At 48.2% G+C, this 18867-nt stretch overlaps 3 protein-coding genes across 3 annotated transcripts; all 3 read left to right on the top strand.

Annotated features, from left to right (window-relative positions):
* Window positions 1–1728: 1728 nt before the first annotated feature.
* On the top strand, window positions 1729–4266 carry LOC122374939. Its single transcript, XM_043354015.1, has 5 exons — window positions 1729–1819; window positions 2464–2893; window positions 3203–3374; window positions 3847–3898; window positions 4252–4266. Exons 1-5 carry the CDS (start codon window positions 1763–1765, stop codon window positions 4264–4266), a joined length of 726 nt encoding a protein of 241 aa, XP_043209950.1. The 5' UTR covers window positions 1729–1762.
* Window positions 4257–7739, top strand: LOC122374945 (gastrula zinc finger protein XlCGF57.1-like). The gene is made up of 4 exons (XM_043354029.1): window positions 4257–4493; window positions 4778–4942; window positions 5591–5792; window positions 6104–7739. The coding sequence occupies exons 1-4, from the start codon at window positions 4296–4298 to the stop codon at window positions 7144–7146; spliced, it is 1608 nt and encodes a 535-aa protein (XP_043209964.1). The 5' UTR covers window positions 4257–4295; the 3' UTR covers window positions 7147–7739.
* A 543-nt stretch (window positions 7740–8282) lies between these two features.
* LOC122374941 (testis-expressed protein 10 homolog) lies at window positions 8283–17259 on the top strand. Its single transcript, XM_043354018.1, has 7 exons — window positions 8283–8759; window positions 9988–10191; window positions 10490–11033; window positions 15152–15261; window positions 15667–15916; window positions 16264–16495; window positions 16845–17259. The coding sequence occupies exons 1-7, from the start codon at window positions 8565–8567 to the stop codon at window positions 17212–17214; spliced, it is 1905 nt and encodes a 634-aa protein (XP_043209953.1). The 5' UTR covers window positions 8283–8564; the 3' UTR covers window positions 17215–17259.
* Window positions 17260–18867: the final 1608 nt, after the last annotated feature.

The following is an 18867-nucleotide window of genomic DNA, read 5'->3' as shown; positions in this document are numbered from 1 at the left end:
TATCTTTGGGTCACTGACATGATCAGCAGTTTGCCTGAGAAGTTGCAACAGGTAGTATTTGTTATTTAGCTTACATGTGGAGAGTAAGCTTCCTTTTTTTACAAATTTATAGATTGATGAAGGGCCAAATGTGAAAGGAGTGCACACTCTGCAAATATCCCTTGTTCATTGGGAGGATGCATATTGTAGAATGACAGGTGCCAGCAACTGGACTAACCTAAGGTAACTGTATGTACCAAGCAGCATGCTTCTCTTCAGCTTGCACAAGGTCCTGTCATGCAGAGCCTGTTAATGGGCACTTCATCAATTGTCCCTATCAGCAAGCATAGAGGTGGGGTCATTTACAATATGCAAGTGATATGTTCATGGACTGGGGCCGGCCTCCCTGATGCCCAATTTCTTAGGTTAGGTATACGTCATCATCTGACCTTACCATTTACCTTGAGCTATTCAGTGCATTTACAGAATGAATTAGGGATCCCGTGGGATTCCTGCATTTCGCAATCCCCCAACAGCTGTTTTCATGAAGAATTCCTCAGAGTGGAAAATGGAAATTCTGCACGAAAAACAGCATGTCCGAACGCAGGCCAAGTTCATGGAAGGATTAACATTCAGTCAGTCTTCATAGCCTAAATTAAAGGGTTATCTAATGGCAGGCCTCTCATTGCTGCCACCCCGCTGTAAGTACTTCATGTCAAAACTTACCTATGTAAAGAGCCATGCCATGGTTTGATACACCACAACATAAGATGTAGGAATGTGGATACGTACAGTCCACAGCAGAAGTAATGTACCATTTCAGTCATGGGTATGGTCTGCTTCTGAAGCCTAGGAACGATTAGCCAGACTACAATGAACCTTTGAACATAGCTTACATGTATCGTCACCCTTGCAGCTGCAACTTTATCTATCAATATTTCTTTCCAATCACTCCGTATTAAAATCGCAAGTCAAAGCCATCCATTGAGATTGGTGAAACCGCACATCAACATTACTTTAGCGGTGGACTGTAGCCTGTACCTACCCATTTTACTTTATTCCAACTTAGCCATACGGGCCATACGTTAGGCCAATACCATGCAAGCAAATGTGTTCACATTCTTATTTCATGCAGCATAGGGCCCAGCATAGATTTAATTCATGAATACCAAGACACTTTCATTTAAAACTTACCCACTCTGGTTGGCATATGTTTTTGATTGGCTATTTTCTTTATTTTGATTGCTTTGAGGAAATTTCACTTATGTGATATGTCAAAAGCGCGTCAGAATCACGACAAAATATTTATAAAAGCACACCATAATGGTACGAAGTGAGGATATTCGTGTGAAAGGTTGGGGAATATTTTCGCATGTTTCGAAAATATTTTTACTCACTCTTTTCAATGAATTTAATCTTATAAATAAGCATTCATTTTATTCTTTTTGAATCAAAAATAAGAGAAAAAAAAGTATTGAACTGTTCTAAAGTCTGAAGAAAGTGTGAAAAGAAGGTCACAAAGTCCTCATGTTGAGAGAAAATAGAAAAGCACGCCAAGTAGTACACTTTACCGTTTGCAAAAGAAATACATTGCATGAAGCGTCAATATGAAGTCGCTGTGTTGTTGTTGTATTGAGTTTCCAAGTGTTAAAAGACTGAATTTTAATTATATCTGCCAATATTTTGAGTGTTTTGCTAACCTAATAGAAATGCAATGGTCGACTTACAACAATAGTTGTTAGCAACAATATTGACTTTTAACTTCAATTGTTTGACAATCCCAATGGACGATTCTGATTCTGGGCTCAGTCATGCACATTTAGGAGAATTTCAGAAACAGGTTAGTACCTATATGGCCATTTGATGTCCCAATACTGGGCTCTGTTTAACAGCACCCTACTAGAGCCATTAGCACTTGTGCACTATTGCTTCTTTGGTTTCCTGGAGTTGTCAGCAATTTTGGTTGCTGTAATGCTGAGGGATATCATTGCATAAGTAGGTAAATTTAACACTGCTTTGGACCATATTAAAAGCTGTGGTTTGGCCTGAGTCACATAATGCTGTGCATATTGACCACTTACTTACGCTGTCAGTTCATAGAACCTGCTTGTAGCGACTAGCAGTATGCCTGATTGATGATACAGGGCCCTGGATTTGTTATTTATCAATTTTAAGGGCTAATTATTTATAATCATGGCACTTTGTCTGCAGCACTTAACTAAGATCTGATATCTTTTGCAAAACAGTGGTCTTTAACAAAGATCTTTATTGATATGTCTGCATTTGAGCTTCTAAGTTTCTTGTCTGCTGTATTTTTATCAGCATTTAATAAAGGTTAAGTTATACCATATTATTTAAAATAAATTGAGATGTGTTAAATGTTTAAGGGCAGATGAGCTTCAAATTCATCTATGAACTATGAAGGTTGTTAGGTGTGCTTGCTTATTTAATTGAAGTTTGTTGTGACTGTGCGCTGTTTTTCAGCTTTCAGATGTGATGGTCACATATCAGCACCTGCCTGAGGGTGAGCAGCCAGCTGCCTTTCACCTGCTGCAGGCCTCTCTGGGGCCTCTGCTGGCCGTACCTGCCGACTACTGCCTGTCAGGACAGCAGTCTGACCAGCAGCTGATCATCACAGACCAACCTGCTGCTGAAGCTCAGAATGCACCTGTGCAGCAGGTGGCACTGCAGGCAGCAGAGGACCACCAGTGTACTACAGAGGGCCAGGAGCAGCAAACTGGGGCCAACCAAAGTCAGAAGGCCACCAGAGATCATGATTTTGAGGATGAGTCAGATGACATGAATGTTGAGGCTGAACCTCTGACCTCAGAGCATAATGAAATAGCAGAGGAAGAGGATGACTCACTTGGGGAAACAGGCAAGAGACTGGTGGTCTGCAGCCTGCCTCTAAAAGGTAATGCAATTTGCATGCTGGCTTGCATATTTTCATTGATTTAAGATTTTCCTCTTCAATTTAAAGGCTACAGTTCCCACTGAATGATTTAAAAGATGAAATATAACCCCCTGGGCCAGCAGAATTAGTGTTCTTTTTTGTCTTGATCTGCTTTTCTCATGTTCAGCCTGTGTGCTGTATTATAAGAATTTCAGTAGTTCTGTTGATGGGAGCACTGACTAAGTACAGCTGGAAATGAATTGGATGCATTTCATTTACCTTTCAGCGTTACACTGCAGGTTGTTACACTAGTGTTGCTTTTGTTTTCAGTCCACAAACCGATAAAGATGTACCCATGGCGCCCTGCGAGACATACCCAGCTGGCTCTGAAGGGCAGCCTGCAGGGGAAGCTGCTGAGACTGGTCCCCAGCAGGCCTCTGATGGAGCTGCCAAGCAGGAGTGGGACCAGTCCACCAAGAATGCAGCAGCTGCCAACCAGCAGGCAAGTGCAAAATACATGCACTTCAGAGAGATGCAGGGATTGGGCAGCACTGGAAATAATGGGTTCACAATATGACTTGGCATGACCTATTTCATAGTTATCGCTTTGGCATTATGAAAGAACCACTTATTACAAAATAACACTCTGAATCAATATTTTGGTAATGTCAGTAATGATCTATAAGTGTTCATTTTTCTTGAAAAAAAAACAATATGGGTAAACAGTGATGTTCATTTACAGAGAAACAAATACTCATTCCCACACTAGCTCACCATTCCGTCTGCGGCCGCCCGCAGGAGACCGACCGCCCCCAGCGGCAGCGGCCCGCGGAAGAAGGCGGCTCGCCGGCCGGACGCCGCCCGGTACGTCTGTCGGCGCCCGGCTGCGGCCGGCCCTGCGGACACCGCAAGTCTGGTGCTGCACGTCAAGTGGGACCCCTGCAGGCGCCTGTCTGCTGCCGCGCCTGCCGCAGCGAGCTCAACACGTACGCCCACTTCCTCTACCACAACCGCACCTGCTTCAGGGTGTGTGATCAACGATGTACGATTAAAAGTACGATGTATTCCGATCGATGCGTACGGCTGCACCCAACGGCTGTAGGGTGCAATGATGCGATGCGGACGAAACAAGTAGCGTGCAATCTCAGGACAATCGTACAGTGTTTGATTTTGATAAAGATGTGTGGCATGCGTGGTTTATCGAGGATCCTGGTCTTACTTGCGAACTTCTACATTGATGCAAGAAAAGTGTGATGCTTAATTGCTACTGCTTAAGCTTAGTCTCTAAATGCAGTATCCACAATACCTATGGACTTTCCTCTGTATCCTCAAGTCCTACTCCCAATAATTACTGAATGTACTGCTTCGGTCCGTCGCAGGCGTCAGCGCGCTAGTCTGCCCCGACTGCGACGCCCGCTTCACCATGGAGCTGCCGTACAAGCGGCACCTGGCCGGCCACGCGCTGAACGCCTGCCACAAGTGCGGCGAGCGACTCTCCAGTCGGAAGGCGCTCGTCAAACACCTCCGGCACGAGCACATCCGCGAGTGTGAAAAGTGGTTCACGTGCGACAAGTGCCCCAAGAAGTTTATGAAGAAACGCTCCTGGCTGACGCATTCGAAGGTGAGGGAGTGAACGGTTTTGTGTGTGTTTGATAGCATAATCTTTTGTGACCTGTTGATTTTGATGTGATGCCGGGAAAGATGATTGGTGATCATCAAAACTTCATAGCGCTGTTTTCGTTAGACTGTTCTCAAATAGCTCTTGTACCAACACATTCTGAATGTGTTGTGTCGAAATTGTATATTTTCCGTTTCCATTCTTTTTTTTAAACCAATATTGAGTCGTTACAAAATAATCAGCTGGTAGTACCTGTTTTTATAACCCGTCCCCTCCGCCGTCGTCAGGTCCACGCCACCCAGGACGACACGCAGTGCGGCCGGTGTGGGCTGACGGTCAGCAAACAGCGACTGGCGGAGCACATCAAAACCGAGCACGGACACGAGCCGTTCACCTGTGCCACTTGCCACAAACGGTTCCGGCGCAACCAGCAGTACCTGCAGCACATGCGGGTGAGTGCCGACGGTGGGGTGCAGACCTGATTCTTGGGTAACTTTGGAGTGGGTTAATTTGAGTAGAGGATGGATCACTGGGGGTAGAATCCCGGGGCTGGTCGTGCGTTTTTGTGGATTTTAGTTGTGGATGGTGCGTTTTTTCGTGTGATGATCTTCAATTGCTTTTTTAACTATCGTCTTTTGCAGGTCTTGTTTCTGGGATCTTTCGCACCTACTCTGTACTTTTCCCACCGATGTGAAATGGGCTTGTGTTATGTATCCTCAGTCATGTCACAATCATGCTCGTTGCGAGTGCGCCTTTGGCCATTCTTCTATCAGATTCGTTTTTGTGTGAGGTACAGATTCATGTACCTCAGTTCTTCATGTCCGCCCCGTCCCCCCTTTGACTCTCCCTCTTCCATCTCCTTAGCTGCACGAGCGTCGAGCAGTACGACTGCTCTCTGTGCTGCCAGCTGCCGTTTGTCCCCCACTAACCCTCCCCTTCCCTCAGCTTCACGAGCAGTACGACTGTTCGCTGTGCGGCCAGCCATCCTATCCCTCACTAGTGACCCTCCCCTCCCCTCCCTCAGCTTCACGAGCAGTACGACTGTTCGCTGTGCGGCTAGTTATTCTATCCCCCACTGACCCTCCCTTCCCCTCCCTCAGCTGCACGAGCAGTACGACTGTTCGCTGTGCGGACAGCCATTCGTCACGCAGCCCGAGTACGCTGCTCACATGCAGAGCGCACACCAGATACAGCCGGATCTGCTGACCGGTCCGGCGCTCACTCGCTACCGGTGTGAGGTGTGCGGCGCCGCCTTCTGGTCTCGCACACAGCTCAGCCAGCATCTGGACTCACATCCTGACGGTGAGAGAGTGGGCGACCGGGATCGTGTCAGTGTCTTGGGGTAGGTTAGATTGTGTTGGTTAGGGGATGGGCATCACGAATTGGGTGACGTGGTTTAGGTTGACGCCATCGATGGTGAGAGAATCAATGGATCGGAAAAGGATGGGCTGAACTGTTGAGTGTTGAAATAAGCGCATTGTTCTGTATGGTATCGTATTGTTTAGCGCGGTGTTCGTTGCTACTGGGTCAAGTTATACGCTAGGTACCGTTTCTCTGCTGGTGTAACCCGTTACCCGACCACTGACTTACTGCTCTCCGCCGTCGTTCGGCAGTGTCCCTGGAGTGCTCCCGTTGTCAGACCGAGTTCGAGACGGCCGCTCAGCTGCACCGTCACCTGCGCCGCTCGCTGTGCTCGCGCTCACCGCAGCTCATCTGCCATCACTGCGGCGCGCAGTTCTGCGCTCACTTCGCGCTCCGCAAGCACCTGGTGCGCGCGCACGGCGAGGGCCCGGCCAAGGTCGGTCGGTGTCCCCACTGCGACTACACCAACAGTAGCGCGGCCAACCTGCGGCGACACATAGCTGCCCACGAGCAGCTGGCACGGCGGTACGTCTGCGACCAGTGCGCGGCCGCCTTCCACACACTGAGCACCCTCAAGGACCACCAGCTGTACGTTCACACCACGGAGAAACGCTTCACCTGTGGCGAGTGCCAGAAGGCTTTCAAGACGAGTAGTTCGCTGAACCGTCACATGCGTGTCCACTCGGAAACCCGACCTTACCAGTGTTACTGTGGCAACTCGTACAAGCGCATGTCCCACCTGCGTCGGCACATGACCGCCGTGCACAACATGCGCACGCGCACGAGGCTGATTGAGAGGTTCGACGGCAGTGCGGCGGCCTCTTCAGACAGCGGGTCGGACGGCACGGGATCGACTGGCGCCGGCGGCGGCGGCGGAGCTGGCGAGAGCGGTGGTGGCGGGGGCGGCACCGCCAGCAGCGGCGGCGGTGACTCGGGCGGACCGGAGACTGTCACCGAGGCCGCAGTCAGCGAGCCCGCCCAGTGGAGCGGCCTGATGAGTGAGCACGGCGTCGCCTACATCCCGGACGAGGGCGTGCTGAGGCTGTACTCTGTCGATACTGGGGAGGAGCTACCCGAGGAGTTCACCCTACCCCAGGGCATCTACAACACCGAGGCCGTGTTCCTCGCCGACGGATCAAGATCGATCGTGCTAAAACCGGCCGGTGAGTTGTCTGGTCAGTTGGATGTGAGCGGGGGTGGCGAGCTGGTGGCGGCGGGGGCGGCGCAGGAGCCGACCGCTACCCTGCCGCCACCCTCCACCATCCGCTCGTCTCAGCAGAGCCGACTGGTGTGAGCGCCGGCGAACGGGTGTGTATCTCTAGACTTTTGGGATCGGCAGAGTCGCTCGCCCCGCTGCGATGTGTGTTCGGTCTAACCGTGCGGGGTAACCATACCGGTTTGTTTGTATTGGTGTCCGACCGGTCAGGGATTGAGCTTCAATCAAATGCTACCGCCCTGAGCCCCGTCCGGCAGTCGATACGTACCGTGCGATGGGCGACGTGCTTGTTTGTTCACGAAGTTTATTGTGCGTTTTCTGAGAATCGGCTCAATTGGAATCCGGATGGCGTTATTGCGCTACCAACTGTAATCACGAGTAAATGTCAGGGCAATTGTGAATTGCTCGCAATTTTTACACGACTGCTTGTTGGGTGTTCACAGGGTCATGAACCATGATAGAGGGAGTTGGGTGAAATTTGAACGAGTGGGGGCATGCGGGTACTCTGGATGGTGTGTCCCCTTTCATGGTTTATATGGGCTGTTGTTTATGTGATATTTGTCGCATTTCAGCGTCGTGTTGGATGGATAATATCTGAGGAAGGTAGCTTCTTCCTAATATTGGATTTTTTGTGACGCTGATGTGACTGAAATACAAGCAGTTAAATGTTATAGCTTTTTTTTCGTATGTGGGTTGTACGGATTTTATTCTTATACCGAGTACCGACGTTACATGAGCAAGTTGGAACGAATTTTCCTATTCGCTCGGCTTTGTGATCCGTTTGTAACACGTATTTTCTCTGCTCATGTGTCCCCGGTCTTTTTCGCACTTCTCAGTTCTCTGCAGTCGTGGAAACGCTTTCAAGTTTCAGCTTTGTTCGTTCATTGGGTACCAGTCTAGGGCAGGGCCAATCGGCGGCTGGTTTAGATCCTGGGGAAACGGATGCGCCGATGCGGTTGAATTCTGAATTTATCAATCAAAATTATAACCAATGACAACAGGAATGATCCGGAGCAACGGGTGCTCATTGCTCAACAACGATCATAGGAATACAGCAATGCACTCAAGATTACTTTACTTATATGCACTGCACTGTCTGTCAAGTCAAGTTTTCTTTCCGATACGAAATTTCTCGTAACAGTAACAATATGCCAGCATCTGGCATCTCAACAAAGGACATTTATGACGCAGCTATGACATATAATTTCAAGTGATATTCATTCTGCATTTATGCTAGCGTAAACATTTGCAACATGTTACCCAATGATCGGCCTGTTTTTCTCGTTACCATGGAAATTTGGGTTTAGTATAGACCACCGAAAATATCACAAGCGGCTTCTGAACACTAAAAATCTGGCCATGGGGGGAAAACAAGGCAAGTGAAAACGTACGGTATATAGGGCCTTGCGCCGATCGATGGTCCCGACCCGATCGCTTGGGATGCTATTATTAGTTTAAAATTGATTCGTAGTTGTTTTTGCTATTTACTTATCAATATGGGAAAGAGTAACAAAGCCAAACGAGAAAAGAAGGCAGATTTTACTAAAGTGAAATTGAAGGTTGGGAAGAAGCTTCCAAAAGGTCAGAACCTAACAGACACCAGCTTCAAGTCTAAGAAGATTGTGATCGGCAATCAACTTAAGAAGCAAGATAATGAAACACCTGTAACGAAGAAGAAACTCTCCTTGAAGGTAGGTGCATAATTTATCGTGTGTGAAGTTTGTTATGAATGTTGTAACTTGCTTGGATTCAGTAATTCAATTTGACATTTACCGTCATTCGGGGTGACTTAGATCGTCGGGGTGACTATGATAATGCCCCGGGTGACTATGATAGCCCACAGGAAAACCACAGAACCACAGGAAAAGGGGGCAAAGGATCTCTGCTCTTGCAGGGATGGCAGTACAGGCACAGCACCTCAAGCCATCAGGGTCTGGGACACAAGAAAAGGACAAAGCAAGGGACAAAACCAAAGAAGCGAAGCTTCGCTGAGCAAGACAAAGAAAACGAGTCAGCAGAGGAGCCAGACTCAGGGGAGGAGGAAAAGTGTAGTATCTGTGAGAGGTGGAACCCCCCTGGAGCCACAGGGGACAAGATCATTAAGTGGGAAGGGTGTGAAAACTGCCAGAAATGGTACCATGTGTCATGCATTCAAAGTGAAATGAACGATGCTACCGCAGTCGTGGAAGAGTACTGTGATTGTACCTGGTGAGAAGGAAAACCACACAAGACGTGAAGATGTGACCATCTGTGACATGTTTGGCTCCTTGCCAGTTGTGCTTGCCCACAAAAGTTACAGTTTGACATTTTTAAAGTGTTAATTTTAAGTGTTTTGTGACCACATGCGTCCGAAAGTGGGTGAATTGTGATCACTTTATGTTTTCAAGAAAAAAGACATCAAGTTTGCATTGGTGCAAAATACTTTTTTTAAAACAAACATACCTATCATAGACACCCCCATTGCTGTGCTTGTTTGACCAGTCAACTCATTAACAATGCAAATAATGAGGGGTATCATAGTCACCCCGACCTTGGTGTGACAATGATAATTTATTAACCAAAAAAATAAAATATAAGGGAGTGATTTTAAATATTCAGATATACACCATCATGCACAGAATTCCCTATTTGGTATCTTGAAACAAACCCTGGTTCAAAATATCTTTTCAGATCTCCCCTGCATTGAAGAAAATAGCAAAAGTTTTACAAAGTCACCCCGAATGACGGTACCGAGTTGTCTGCTTAAAATTGATTTTCTGTAAATGTGCTACTAGCATGCAGAATCACTAGTAGTATGGAATTATACCTTATTAGTTATTATGGAGTGTGCCTGAATGAATTATCCATATACCAAATAAGCATCCAAATGTGGAGGTATTTGATTGATCATTCTTCGACTTTTCCCACACTTTTCCACAGGAGCTGCTGTCCCATCTTCAGCACTTTAGCGTGTATGTGCGCCAGGATGGTCTGAATGGGCTGCGGGAGCTTCTGACTGCGCACCCAGAGCTGGTGGTGCCCTCTCTTGGCCAGATACTGCCAGCTCTGGCTGGACTGCTAGTGGACGAGGACTACCAGCTGCGCACAGACACAGTCAAGCTGGTGACTGAGATCAACGAGCAGGTCAGTGTTCTACTAGAAGATTAAGTAATCTTAAAGAAGTTTCAATTTTTTTCCAAATCCACAACATTCATTGAGCTGCTTATTCATGTCTGTCTTCTTGATGTTCAATGGTCATTGTCTCCTTGTGCAAGTAGGTACCTGCCTTACAACCTAAAGCACATTATTTGAGAGTACAGGACATTGCTTGCCAACATTTTCAACTACTTTAAGGACCAAGATTGTTTCCCTTTGTGTTTGAACTTTGAGCTGTCCCCATTCACAGTTCAGCTGATCATGACTGGGTTTTTTACCTTGCCAGGTGACGGAGGCGCAGATCGCGCCATTTTTCCCGGCGCTGGTGACGCACCTGACCTGCGCCATGACGCACATCCGCGCCGCCGTGCAGCAGAGCTCGCTGCCCTTCCTGGCCACCCTGCTGCGCCGCTTCCCTGCCCTACTCTCCGCCTCAGTAGACCTGCTGCTGCCCACACTGTTGGAGCAGATCTCCCGCTCCGGCGGCGGCGGCGGGGCGCGCGCGCTGCTCGCCGACCCCGGCAGCAAGCTGTCGGCTGCCAGCTGGCGTGTGACGGTGCTGAAGCAGCTGGCGCAGCTGCTGTCCGCCCAGCCGGCCGGCGGGGGCGGTCACAGCGCCGGTCCGAGCCGCTCCGTACCGGTGGCGGCGTTCTGCCCGGTGTACCGGCGAACAGCGGCGGCGACCGAGGAGGCCCCGCTGCTAGCGCCGCCTACCGGCCAGCAGCGCAGACTGCTGAGCGAGCCCGACTCCTGGAGAGAGTACTGTGACGGCCTGACGCACGTGCTCTTCCAGGCATACGCCGAGGTGGCGCCCGACGCAGACAAAGACGGTACGTACTCTTTGGGGCAGCGTTCCATTTTTGGGAATTTTGGGTGGAAAATCACACCTAATGGGCAAAATATTTTCATCCCCAAAACCAGGTAAATTGGAATTCATTCATCTTTGAAAAATGCTCAACTCATGCTCAACAATTAACAGCCAGATTACCAGATATACCTAGCAGCGCCATATAGACAGTTAGAACTTACAGGTTTGCTACATAATACATAATTTCCATGAAAAAAAGCTATATCAAGGCACAAACCCAACAACTCACCCTGACCGACAACGAAAGAAAATAACCTTGCACACTTCCAGCTGTTAATAACAAATATGCTTTGAATGACCTTGATTACCTCAACTGTTTGTAAAAAAAGGCTTGTGTTCTGAATAAATGCTCTTGGATATTAATAACAACTATGATTAGTGGTTTGCTGCCAATGCAAAACGGATGAGCCGCTGCTTGCGCAAATTAAACACTACCTCTGCAATTCGCTTTTGACTAAGTTACGCAGGATACGCCTACAAAATTTTCATCTTTGGACCCGCAGTCAGCTGGGCACACCCTGCGCACACCCTAGGGATGAATTTAAAACTTGGTGGGCTCTAACTTTTTTCATTTACAAAATAGGGGTATGAGACAGATACCAACTTATTCTACATTCATTTCTGATCCTATTGTATCAATTTCACCACAAATTATGTCCGTCAATGGCTTCTAGAGGACTTTAAAGCTCGATGCGTCGGGCCTGGCAGAGGTCCAAGATGAGAAAAGCCACCCTGCGCACACCCTAGGGATGAATTTAAAACTCCGTGGGCTCTGGCTGGTTTCATAGGTAAAATAATGTTTTGAGACCGATACCAATTTATTCTGCGTTTATTTCTGATCCTATCGCATCAATTTCGCCACAAATTATGTCCGTCAATGGCTTCTAGAGGACTTTAAAGCTCGAGGCGTCGCGCCTGGTAGAGGTCCAAGATGAGAAAAGCCACCCTGGGCACACCCTAGGGATGAATCTAAAACTCCGCGGGCTCTGGCTGGTTTCATAGGCAAAATAATGTTTTGAGACCGATACTAATTTATTCTGCGTTTTTTTCTGATCATATTATATCAATTTCACCACAAATTATTTACGTTATTAGTTTTTAGATGTCTTTAAAACTCGAGGCGTCGGGTCGGGCAGGGGTTCGAGATGACTGACACGCCACCCTGGCACACCCTAGGGATGAATATGAAACTCTGGGACTCTGACAGGTTTCATTCGCGAAACGAGGTTATAAGACCGGTAATGATGTATTTTACGTTAATTTCTCATGCCTTTGCAATAATCTTACCGCCAATTATTCACTTCAATTAATTTCTAGAGGTTTTTAAACACGAAGCGTTCGGCCGAGGGAAAGCCAAGATGAGTGAAAGGATACCTTGGCACACATCTAGGGATAAATTTAAGATACGGTATTCCCAGATCTGCCCAATACATGTTCTGAAGCTGGTAGATGGGATTAAGAAGGCCCTAGCTTTTTAATAAATTATCCCTCGCCCGTATAGGGGGGGGGGAGGGTCGAACGAACCACCCCCTCGTTTTTTTTTTCGAGAATAACTCGCGTAAAAAGCGGCCGATCGCGACGAAACTTTCAGGACCCTCGAGTCAATTAATTGGACACCTACTCTGAAAATCTCATATTCCTGACCCAAATGACCTTTGACCTGTGACCTATTTCTTGAGGCCATGTTTGGCCGGAATCGCGATTCGGCGAGCCGCTAATGCGTTCCGTTCCGTTCACTCCCGTCCGTTCCGTTTCGGGTGTTCTGGTCAGTTGTGCTCTCGCTTTCCCTTCCGCTTGGGGTGTCCTGATCAGCGATGCCCTCCGTTCCGTTGCAGTTGCTCTGATCAGTGATCACTGATGCCCTCCGTTCTGTTGCGGGTGCTCTGATCACTGGTCACTGATCATTGACGCTCTCACTAGCACTTACCACGTGACATGATACGAAGCTACCGCTCCATTTCGGTGGCCGGCCATGAGGTCGGTGGCATCCTACTATCATTTTTTTTTTGCATCCCGTTCCGTTCCGATACGGATGCCCTGGTTACTGGTTAGTTGCACACTTTTTATTGCGATGTTGCGTATTATGCTGCGCAGTGCACATCGTTCCGTTTGGGGTGCCCTAATCAGTGACCCTTTTTCTAGTCTCATGTAGTGCACCGTTCCTTTCGAAGAGTTGCGCTGACACCGTTTCCATTTTCACTATGCGTAATGAGTACCGACTACCGCTGGCCGTTCCGGCGTTCGGGCCGGGAGATTTCCGGCGTATGTCATGCTGCATAGTGCGACTGCAATTGCATACTCAATACTGCGTCCCGTTCCGTGTGCTCAGAGCAAAGGCACCATTTCCAGTATCATCCGGCCATTGTCATATCTGTTGAAAATGGAAAGCTCAAAGCTATACTGTGTACACTGTACGAATATTACCAGATCAGATGCGAACGAAAACTACATACTTATATTGCCGCATATTATCTCAAATATACAGTAATCTTGGAAGCGGTGCTGCCATATTGTAGGCGCAAAACGTCCCAGAGGCCAGAACACATGAGTTATACGGTTTCTGGTTTCATAGCGATCAGTTCAGGGTGTCCAGAAAAAAAGATACTACGGAAATTAAGTCGCATTCATTAACACACGTGCCGATTTTGTTCCAACTTCATGTGCTTATAGTGCAAGATTTGGCAAAACTCATGAGCACTGTAATGCGTCATTGGGAAGTTGTCTGTCTGCCCTCCGAGATGGTCAACATGACCATCAGTCACCTGCAGACCGTGCTAGTGCTGGAGCTGATCCGCCGGAAGGCCGCTCACATTGAGTATCTGCTTTGAGGAGCTGCCGCGACTAACCAAAGGGTTTATATGCCATGTGGCACCTGCTGTTTGCTTTGCCATATTTTTACAAATACAAGCATGTGCCATTTTAAAATGTGCGGTGTTTATTTTCGGAATTATAGCAAACAATAATAGTATCCGTTTTTTCTGGACACCCTGTACGTCAACAAACTGCCCATCAGGGTATCATGATTACCTAAGATTTTCTGACAGTGTCACAGTGATGACCACGCCTCACGCATTACACAGTCTGAGTCAACTGCACTAAATCAATAATACAGGAACCGAATGATGCCCTTTGCAACGGCAATGACAGGTTCCTTCCCACTTCCTTTGCTTAAAAAAGAAAGAAAACTTCTCCACATGGCACTAGTACCAAAGCCTGCATATAGGGAGAGCTCTCTCACCCGCCCCTCCCCCACCCTCCTTAAGATGTGACAACAGATTTCAACAGAATCATTGCATCTTCTGCTCTTTAGGAGAAATATACAGGCAGAAGGACCGTCCTGGATCCGTGCCAGTAAGCATGAGTAGGAACTTAGCAGATGCTGACGGTAATATCTGCTGTCTGCATCTGAAACGGAAAGGAAGGCATTGATTTAAGGCTAGGAGAAGGATGGCCACTGGACAGTCATTCAATTGTGACAATGCATTTTGTGAGGAAAATGAAATCTCACTGGTTGAAGTAGGTATTCATTCTTTGCTGTATAAGAGACAAGGGTGATTCTTAATTCATTAGTCTCAATCAAACACAAATGTTGGTATAAAATGGGACGGATTTAGAAACACTTGGCGATCAGATGTTAAAGTTATAATTCTGCCGTAGATCATCCTTACGTATTTGCATCGTCTTTTTCGGTTAGTTTTGGTGGTCAGGAATGGTATGTTCTCTTATTATCAGCCAGCGTAGCGTTATGCATTTATTGCGAAAGTGATATAGGTTTTCACTTGTTTTTTTTTTCTCATCCTAGATTTTTTGGTCATCATCGTCACACCCAACCAAAATCCAATTTTAGAACACTGCTGTGGGGTGGTGGGATGACGTCTGAATTAGTATTGGCTCCGGGAATCGTGTATTGTGCCCTGATAATTCACCTTGGATCTCATAGCATATCTCATCTTGTAGCTGGCACCTCATAGCTCATCAGTGTCGTGACTATTCGTTAAGGTTTCCTAGGCACCGATCAAAGGTTCTCCTCCAACGTCTTGCTTCATCGCTGTTTTTTTATGCCAACTCTTCCATTTCCAGGAAGCCTTCTCTCAGACGAGGCTGCGGAGACGCTGGCGGCCGTGCTGCAAGTGCTAGTGGAGATCCTCCGTCAAATGAGGCACTTGGACGCCACCAAAAACACAACCCTGGTGAGACACGGAGGATGTACGGTGTACGGAATCCAACTCTGGGGATTTGACGCGTCTTCACGGCACTGTTGTCGGTTTAGCTTGATGCATTTTTGCGCCCTTTTCTTATGGCTTATTCGTGATCTTGAAATTGTTTTTTTTTTTGGTAAGGTCATCATTCAGGGTTCTTTGGCATTGGATCACTCAGCTGAATGTATGCATGAATGAATGAATGAATGAATGAATGAATGAATGAATGAATGAATGAATGAATGAATGAATGAATGAATGAATGAATGAATGCATGAATGACTGAATGAATGCTTTGATATATTTTTTGGTCATCAGTTGCCCCGCCTGTCGAATAAATTCCGAGAAGCTTACCTGTGCACCTCTCCCCCACTGTTCCACCCACTCTGTCCCTAGGTGGCCAGGTTCACAGAAACCTACTACCCCGATCTCCGGCGGCACGTGTTCGCTTCTTTCCCCTTCTCTCGGCTGGTGGGACGCCGAAAGAAGTCCGTCCCCTCTGCGAGCTCCTCCTCAGCGGGGCCCTCGGCACCCTCCGAGCTGGGCAGTGACGTCATCAATGCGCTGGTGTGCGAGCTGGCGGCTAGTCTGGCCGAGGACGAGACGACGGCGCACTTCCGACACAGCGTGCTCGACTACCTCACTGGTGAGTGAGTGGAAATGGATGTATGGGTGCAGCTGGCAGGGGTGATGCCGCATTTGGTGGTATGGAGACGCTGGTATCATAGACATGACGCCGCTGCAGGATAAATAATAAAAATGCTCATAAGTGGTCGTGCCTAATTCGAGTGAGAGACCAACCATATTTGATGTTTACCTTATTTTTGTCTTTTCTAAATTTTCTGTCGTTTTAGCTTTACCGCGGTTATTGAATCATTTTCTCAGTAAGAAAAGTCTTTTACAAGATTCTGCTTTAATTGAAGCGTCAATTTCTTAGCTTCCCACGAAGAAGTGCCCAATATGCTGACCACTGTGCTATTTGTTCGCGCACAGCGTATCTGGAGTCGGACCGCAGTGGCGAGCTGGACCGCGTGTGTCGTCTCCTGGCGTCCCTCCTCTGTCCCGCCGCTGGCCCGGCCGCTGACGGGGATCTGGAGCGTCAGCTGGCCTGTGTGCGGGCGGCCTCGGAGCGCCACCAGAGGCTCCACCCGGCCGGACAGGGTCAGGAGCTGACCCACCTGCTGGCCACGCTCGTCACAGAGCCCAGATACGACCGACTCGCCAGGTGGGGGGCGGTGCGGAGTGGGGCGAATTGTGACCCTTCGGGGAACTAGGGTGCAGTTGACATGGGAATGATTATAGGCAAAAGAAAGTTTCTTCTTGGGAGTTGTGGGACTAGTTTATTTTTTATACGCATGTGCTTACTTACCTACTACGTATCCGTTCTTGGTATTTTGACGATGAAATCTGGCCGACATTTTCTCTCTTCTCAATGTTTTAATTTCGGGGAAGCATGCTTGCTTTCCGCTTATCTGTCATGCCCTTATGCTGTGCCACATCATGGTGCGTGTTGCATGCATTGCATATTGCGTATTGCATGCTAACCGGATGCTTTCTCCCCTCTGCCGCGCCAGGTCGGAGGAGGTCGAGGACTGGGCCGTCCGCCTGCTGCCCTCACTGCGGCCCGGGGACGGCGGCAGCACCCCCGAGCTGCTGAACCTGCTCCGTCGGATGGCCGCCATGGGTCGGCACAGGTTCGTCTCCGCCCTGAGAGATCAGGCAGCCGACCTACTCGGCGCGGCCGCCGCAGCTCAGGGCGACGCGCAGTGGCAGCGCGGCGTAGTAGAGCTTCTGTTCTGGCCGGCAGATGTCGCGCCGGACGCTAAAGCGGCGTTCGCTGCGTTCCTGGGGTCGCAGGGTGTGAATGATGCTGTGAAACGGTACGCGGAGGAGGTACTGCAGGACAGGTACGGGCAGGGGACGCCGGTAGTCGCAGCTGCTTGATCTAAGACAATGTGGCCAAGACCAAATATATGCTCTATCGTTTTCTCTCGTTCTTTCGTGAGCTACTGCAGTCAATTCTGGTCCTTTCCTTCCTTCGGTAGACTGATTTTTCCACGCTTTTGCTTTTCAGCTAGCTAGCAAGCTTTCTTCTTAGCCTGTCTTTTTTACTGTTGGAAAATGCAATTCAAAAATAATTATTTTCGACAGTGAGACAATCATTATTGGTCCATTTGAGCGCAAGTGATACTAGTTATTCCGATTTTTCCTTATTGTGTCCGATCCGAAGTCTGAAACATGAGAAGAAATGGCCAAAGAATACCCAAAGCATCCCGGTGTCCCGAAATTGTATTCCTCTTACGATGAGCCATGGATAGGACCTTTCCACTTGGATGTTCAATAGGTAGGTGTATATTTTATCTTGTTTTTATGCATTGTACAGTCATTTTATGTGCGAGATAAACATTGCCATATATATGTACTATATATGTATGTAATGCCCTTTCGAGTCCAGAACTCTGACCGTCCGCAGTCCAAATCGGTTTCAGACCTTTTTCACGCGTTCGAAACTTTGGGCTCCTGTTGACATCACCCTCGCATAAACGGCCTGAACCGTGATTGTAGTTCGACTTCAATCCATAACGTCTCCCAACTGGAAGAATAATTTATAAACTCTCTTCAATAAAATGATAACGGTAGATCCAACGACAGGACCATCTTCGTACGCCATTGTATCTTGTTTGTTACTGTGACGGTCGTACTAACTATGCAAGATTCCTTTACTTACATGGCTAGGAACTTTGGTTAACGGTTCTTATATTTCAACAACCGTTTCGTCCTTGTCTTCTTTTCTCACGAATCACAGCGTCAGACACGCGTGTGAACCTCCTCTTGACAACAGTTTGGATAAACAGCCACGCGCGGCGGGCCTGCCCGCGTCGGTACCAGGGCGGTAGGGCACACACTGGAAAAGTGATACAGCCTGGGTAGGCGGGCCCCGGCAGTGGGCTCCGTTTGCTCAGTAGATAGCCGGTAACAGAGGCGTGCATAAGTGCTGAGGTGGCGTACACACAGTCCCCCGGAAACCCTCGTAGTGAGGAGTAAACACCCACGGAGTCGGCAAACGCCGTCTTCCTGTTGACATAACGGGATTCGGCAGCGCCGGGCGTGGCTGGAGGCTAATCGGTGCCACTTGTCGCCGGGATTTGGTGGATGAGAGCTAGATTCCGCTGTTTAGGTGCGAATTCTATAAAAATACATATATAAAACATTGCCAGGGCGTCAGTGCCCAGTGGCGCTATTAGCCCATCTTGAAACATTTTTGATGGAATACAATGCGTACCGCTTGCGTCCAGTTCGTCCGGTATTTGTTACATATTTCAGTATAATCCACACGGGAAAAGTAGCCATTTTTACCCAGACTTGTACTCATATTTGCGTCTACCAATCGCGACGATCTTGCTTCCCCCCCCCCCCCCCCACCGGGCACCGATGCCGCATTTTACCCTCAAAACACCGCCAGCCCTGGTGCCAGAGGGCAACTCGTCGATTGATGATGTTATCAGTTGTGTTTTCCCTTGTTTGCTCATATTTCCATACATTATGCTAATTCCTGCGATCGATATGCCCCTGCGTCAATCGCTCCGCTCGGGGTGA

The sequence above is a fragment of the Amphibalanus amphitrite genome, unplaced genomic scaffold (assembly GCF_019059575.1).
Source record: "Amphibalanus amphitrite isolate SeventyFive unplaced genomic scaffold, NRLGWU_Aamphi_draft 001744F_arrow, whole genome shotgun sequence".
Lineage (NCBI taxonomy): Eukaryota > Metazoa > Arthropoda > Thecostraca > Balanomorpha > Balanidae > Amphibalanus > Amphibalanus amphitrite.
The sequence above is the reverse complement of the archived record's forward strand: the minus strand, read 5'-3'. Positions and strand labels throughout refer to the sequence as shown.

Coding starts and splice junctions, on each gene's coding strand:
- LOC122374939 (XM_043354015.1), top strand. CDS start 1,763: ATGGACGATTCTGATTCTGGGCTCAGTCATGCACATTTAGGAGAATTT. Junction 1,820..2,463: donor TAGGAGAATTTCAGAAACAG/GTTAGTACCTAT, acceptor GCTGTTTTTCAG/CTTTCAGATGTGATGGTCAC. Junction 3,375..3,846: donor CAGCAGCTGCCAACCAGCAG/GCAAGTGCAAAA, acceptor CGCCTGCCGCAG/CGAGCTCAACACGTACGCCC.
- LOC122374945 (XM_043354029.1), top strand. CDS start 4,296: ATGGAGCTGCCGTACAAGCGGCACCTGGCCGGCCACGCGCTGAACGCC. Junction 4,494..4,777: donor CCTGGCTGACGCATTCGAAG/GTGAGGGAGTGA, acceptor CGCCGTCGTCAG/GTCCACGCCACCCAGGACGA. Junction 5,793..6,103: donor TCTGGACTCACATCCTGACG/GTGAGAGAGTGG, acceptor GTCGTTCGGCAG/TGTCCCTGGAGTGCTCCCGT.
- LOC122374941 (XM_043354018.1), top strand. CDS start 8,565: ATGGGAAAGAGTAACAAAGCCAAACGAGAAAAGAAGGCAGATTTTACT. Junction 15,917..16,263: donor CGTGCTCGACTACCTCACTG/GTGAGTGAGTGG, acceptor GTTCGCGCACAG/CGTATCTGGAGTCGGACCGC. Junction 16,496..16,844: donor AGATACGACCGACTCGCCAG/GTGGGGGGCGGT, acceptor CTGCCGCGCCAG/GTCGGAGGAGGTCGAGGACT.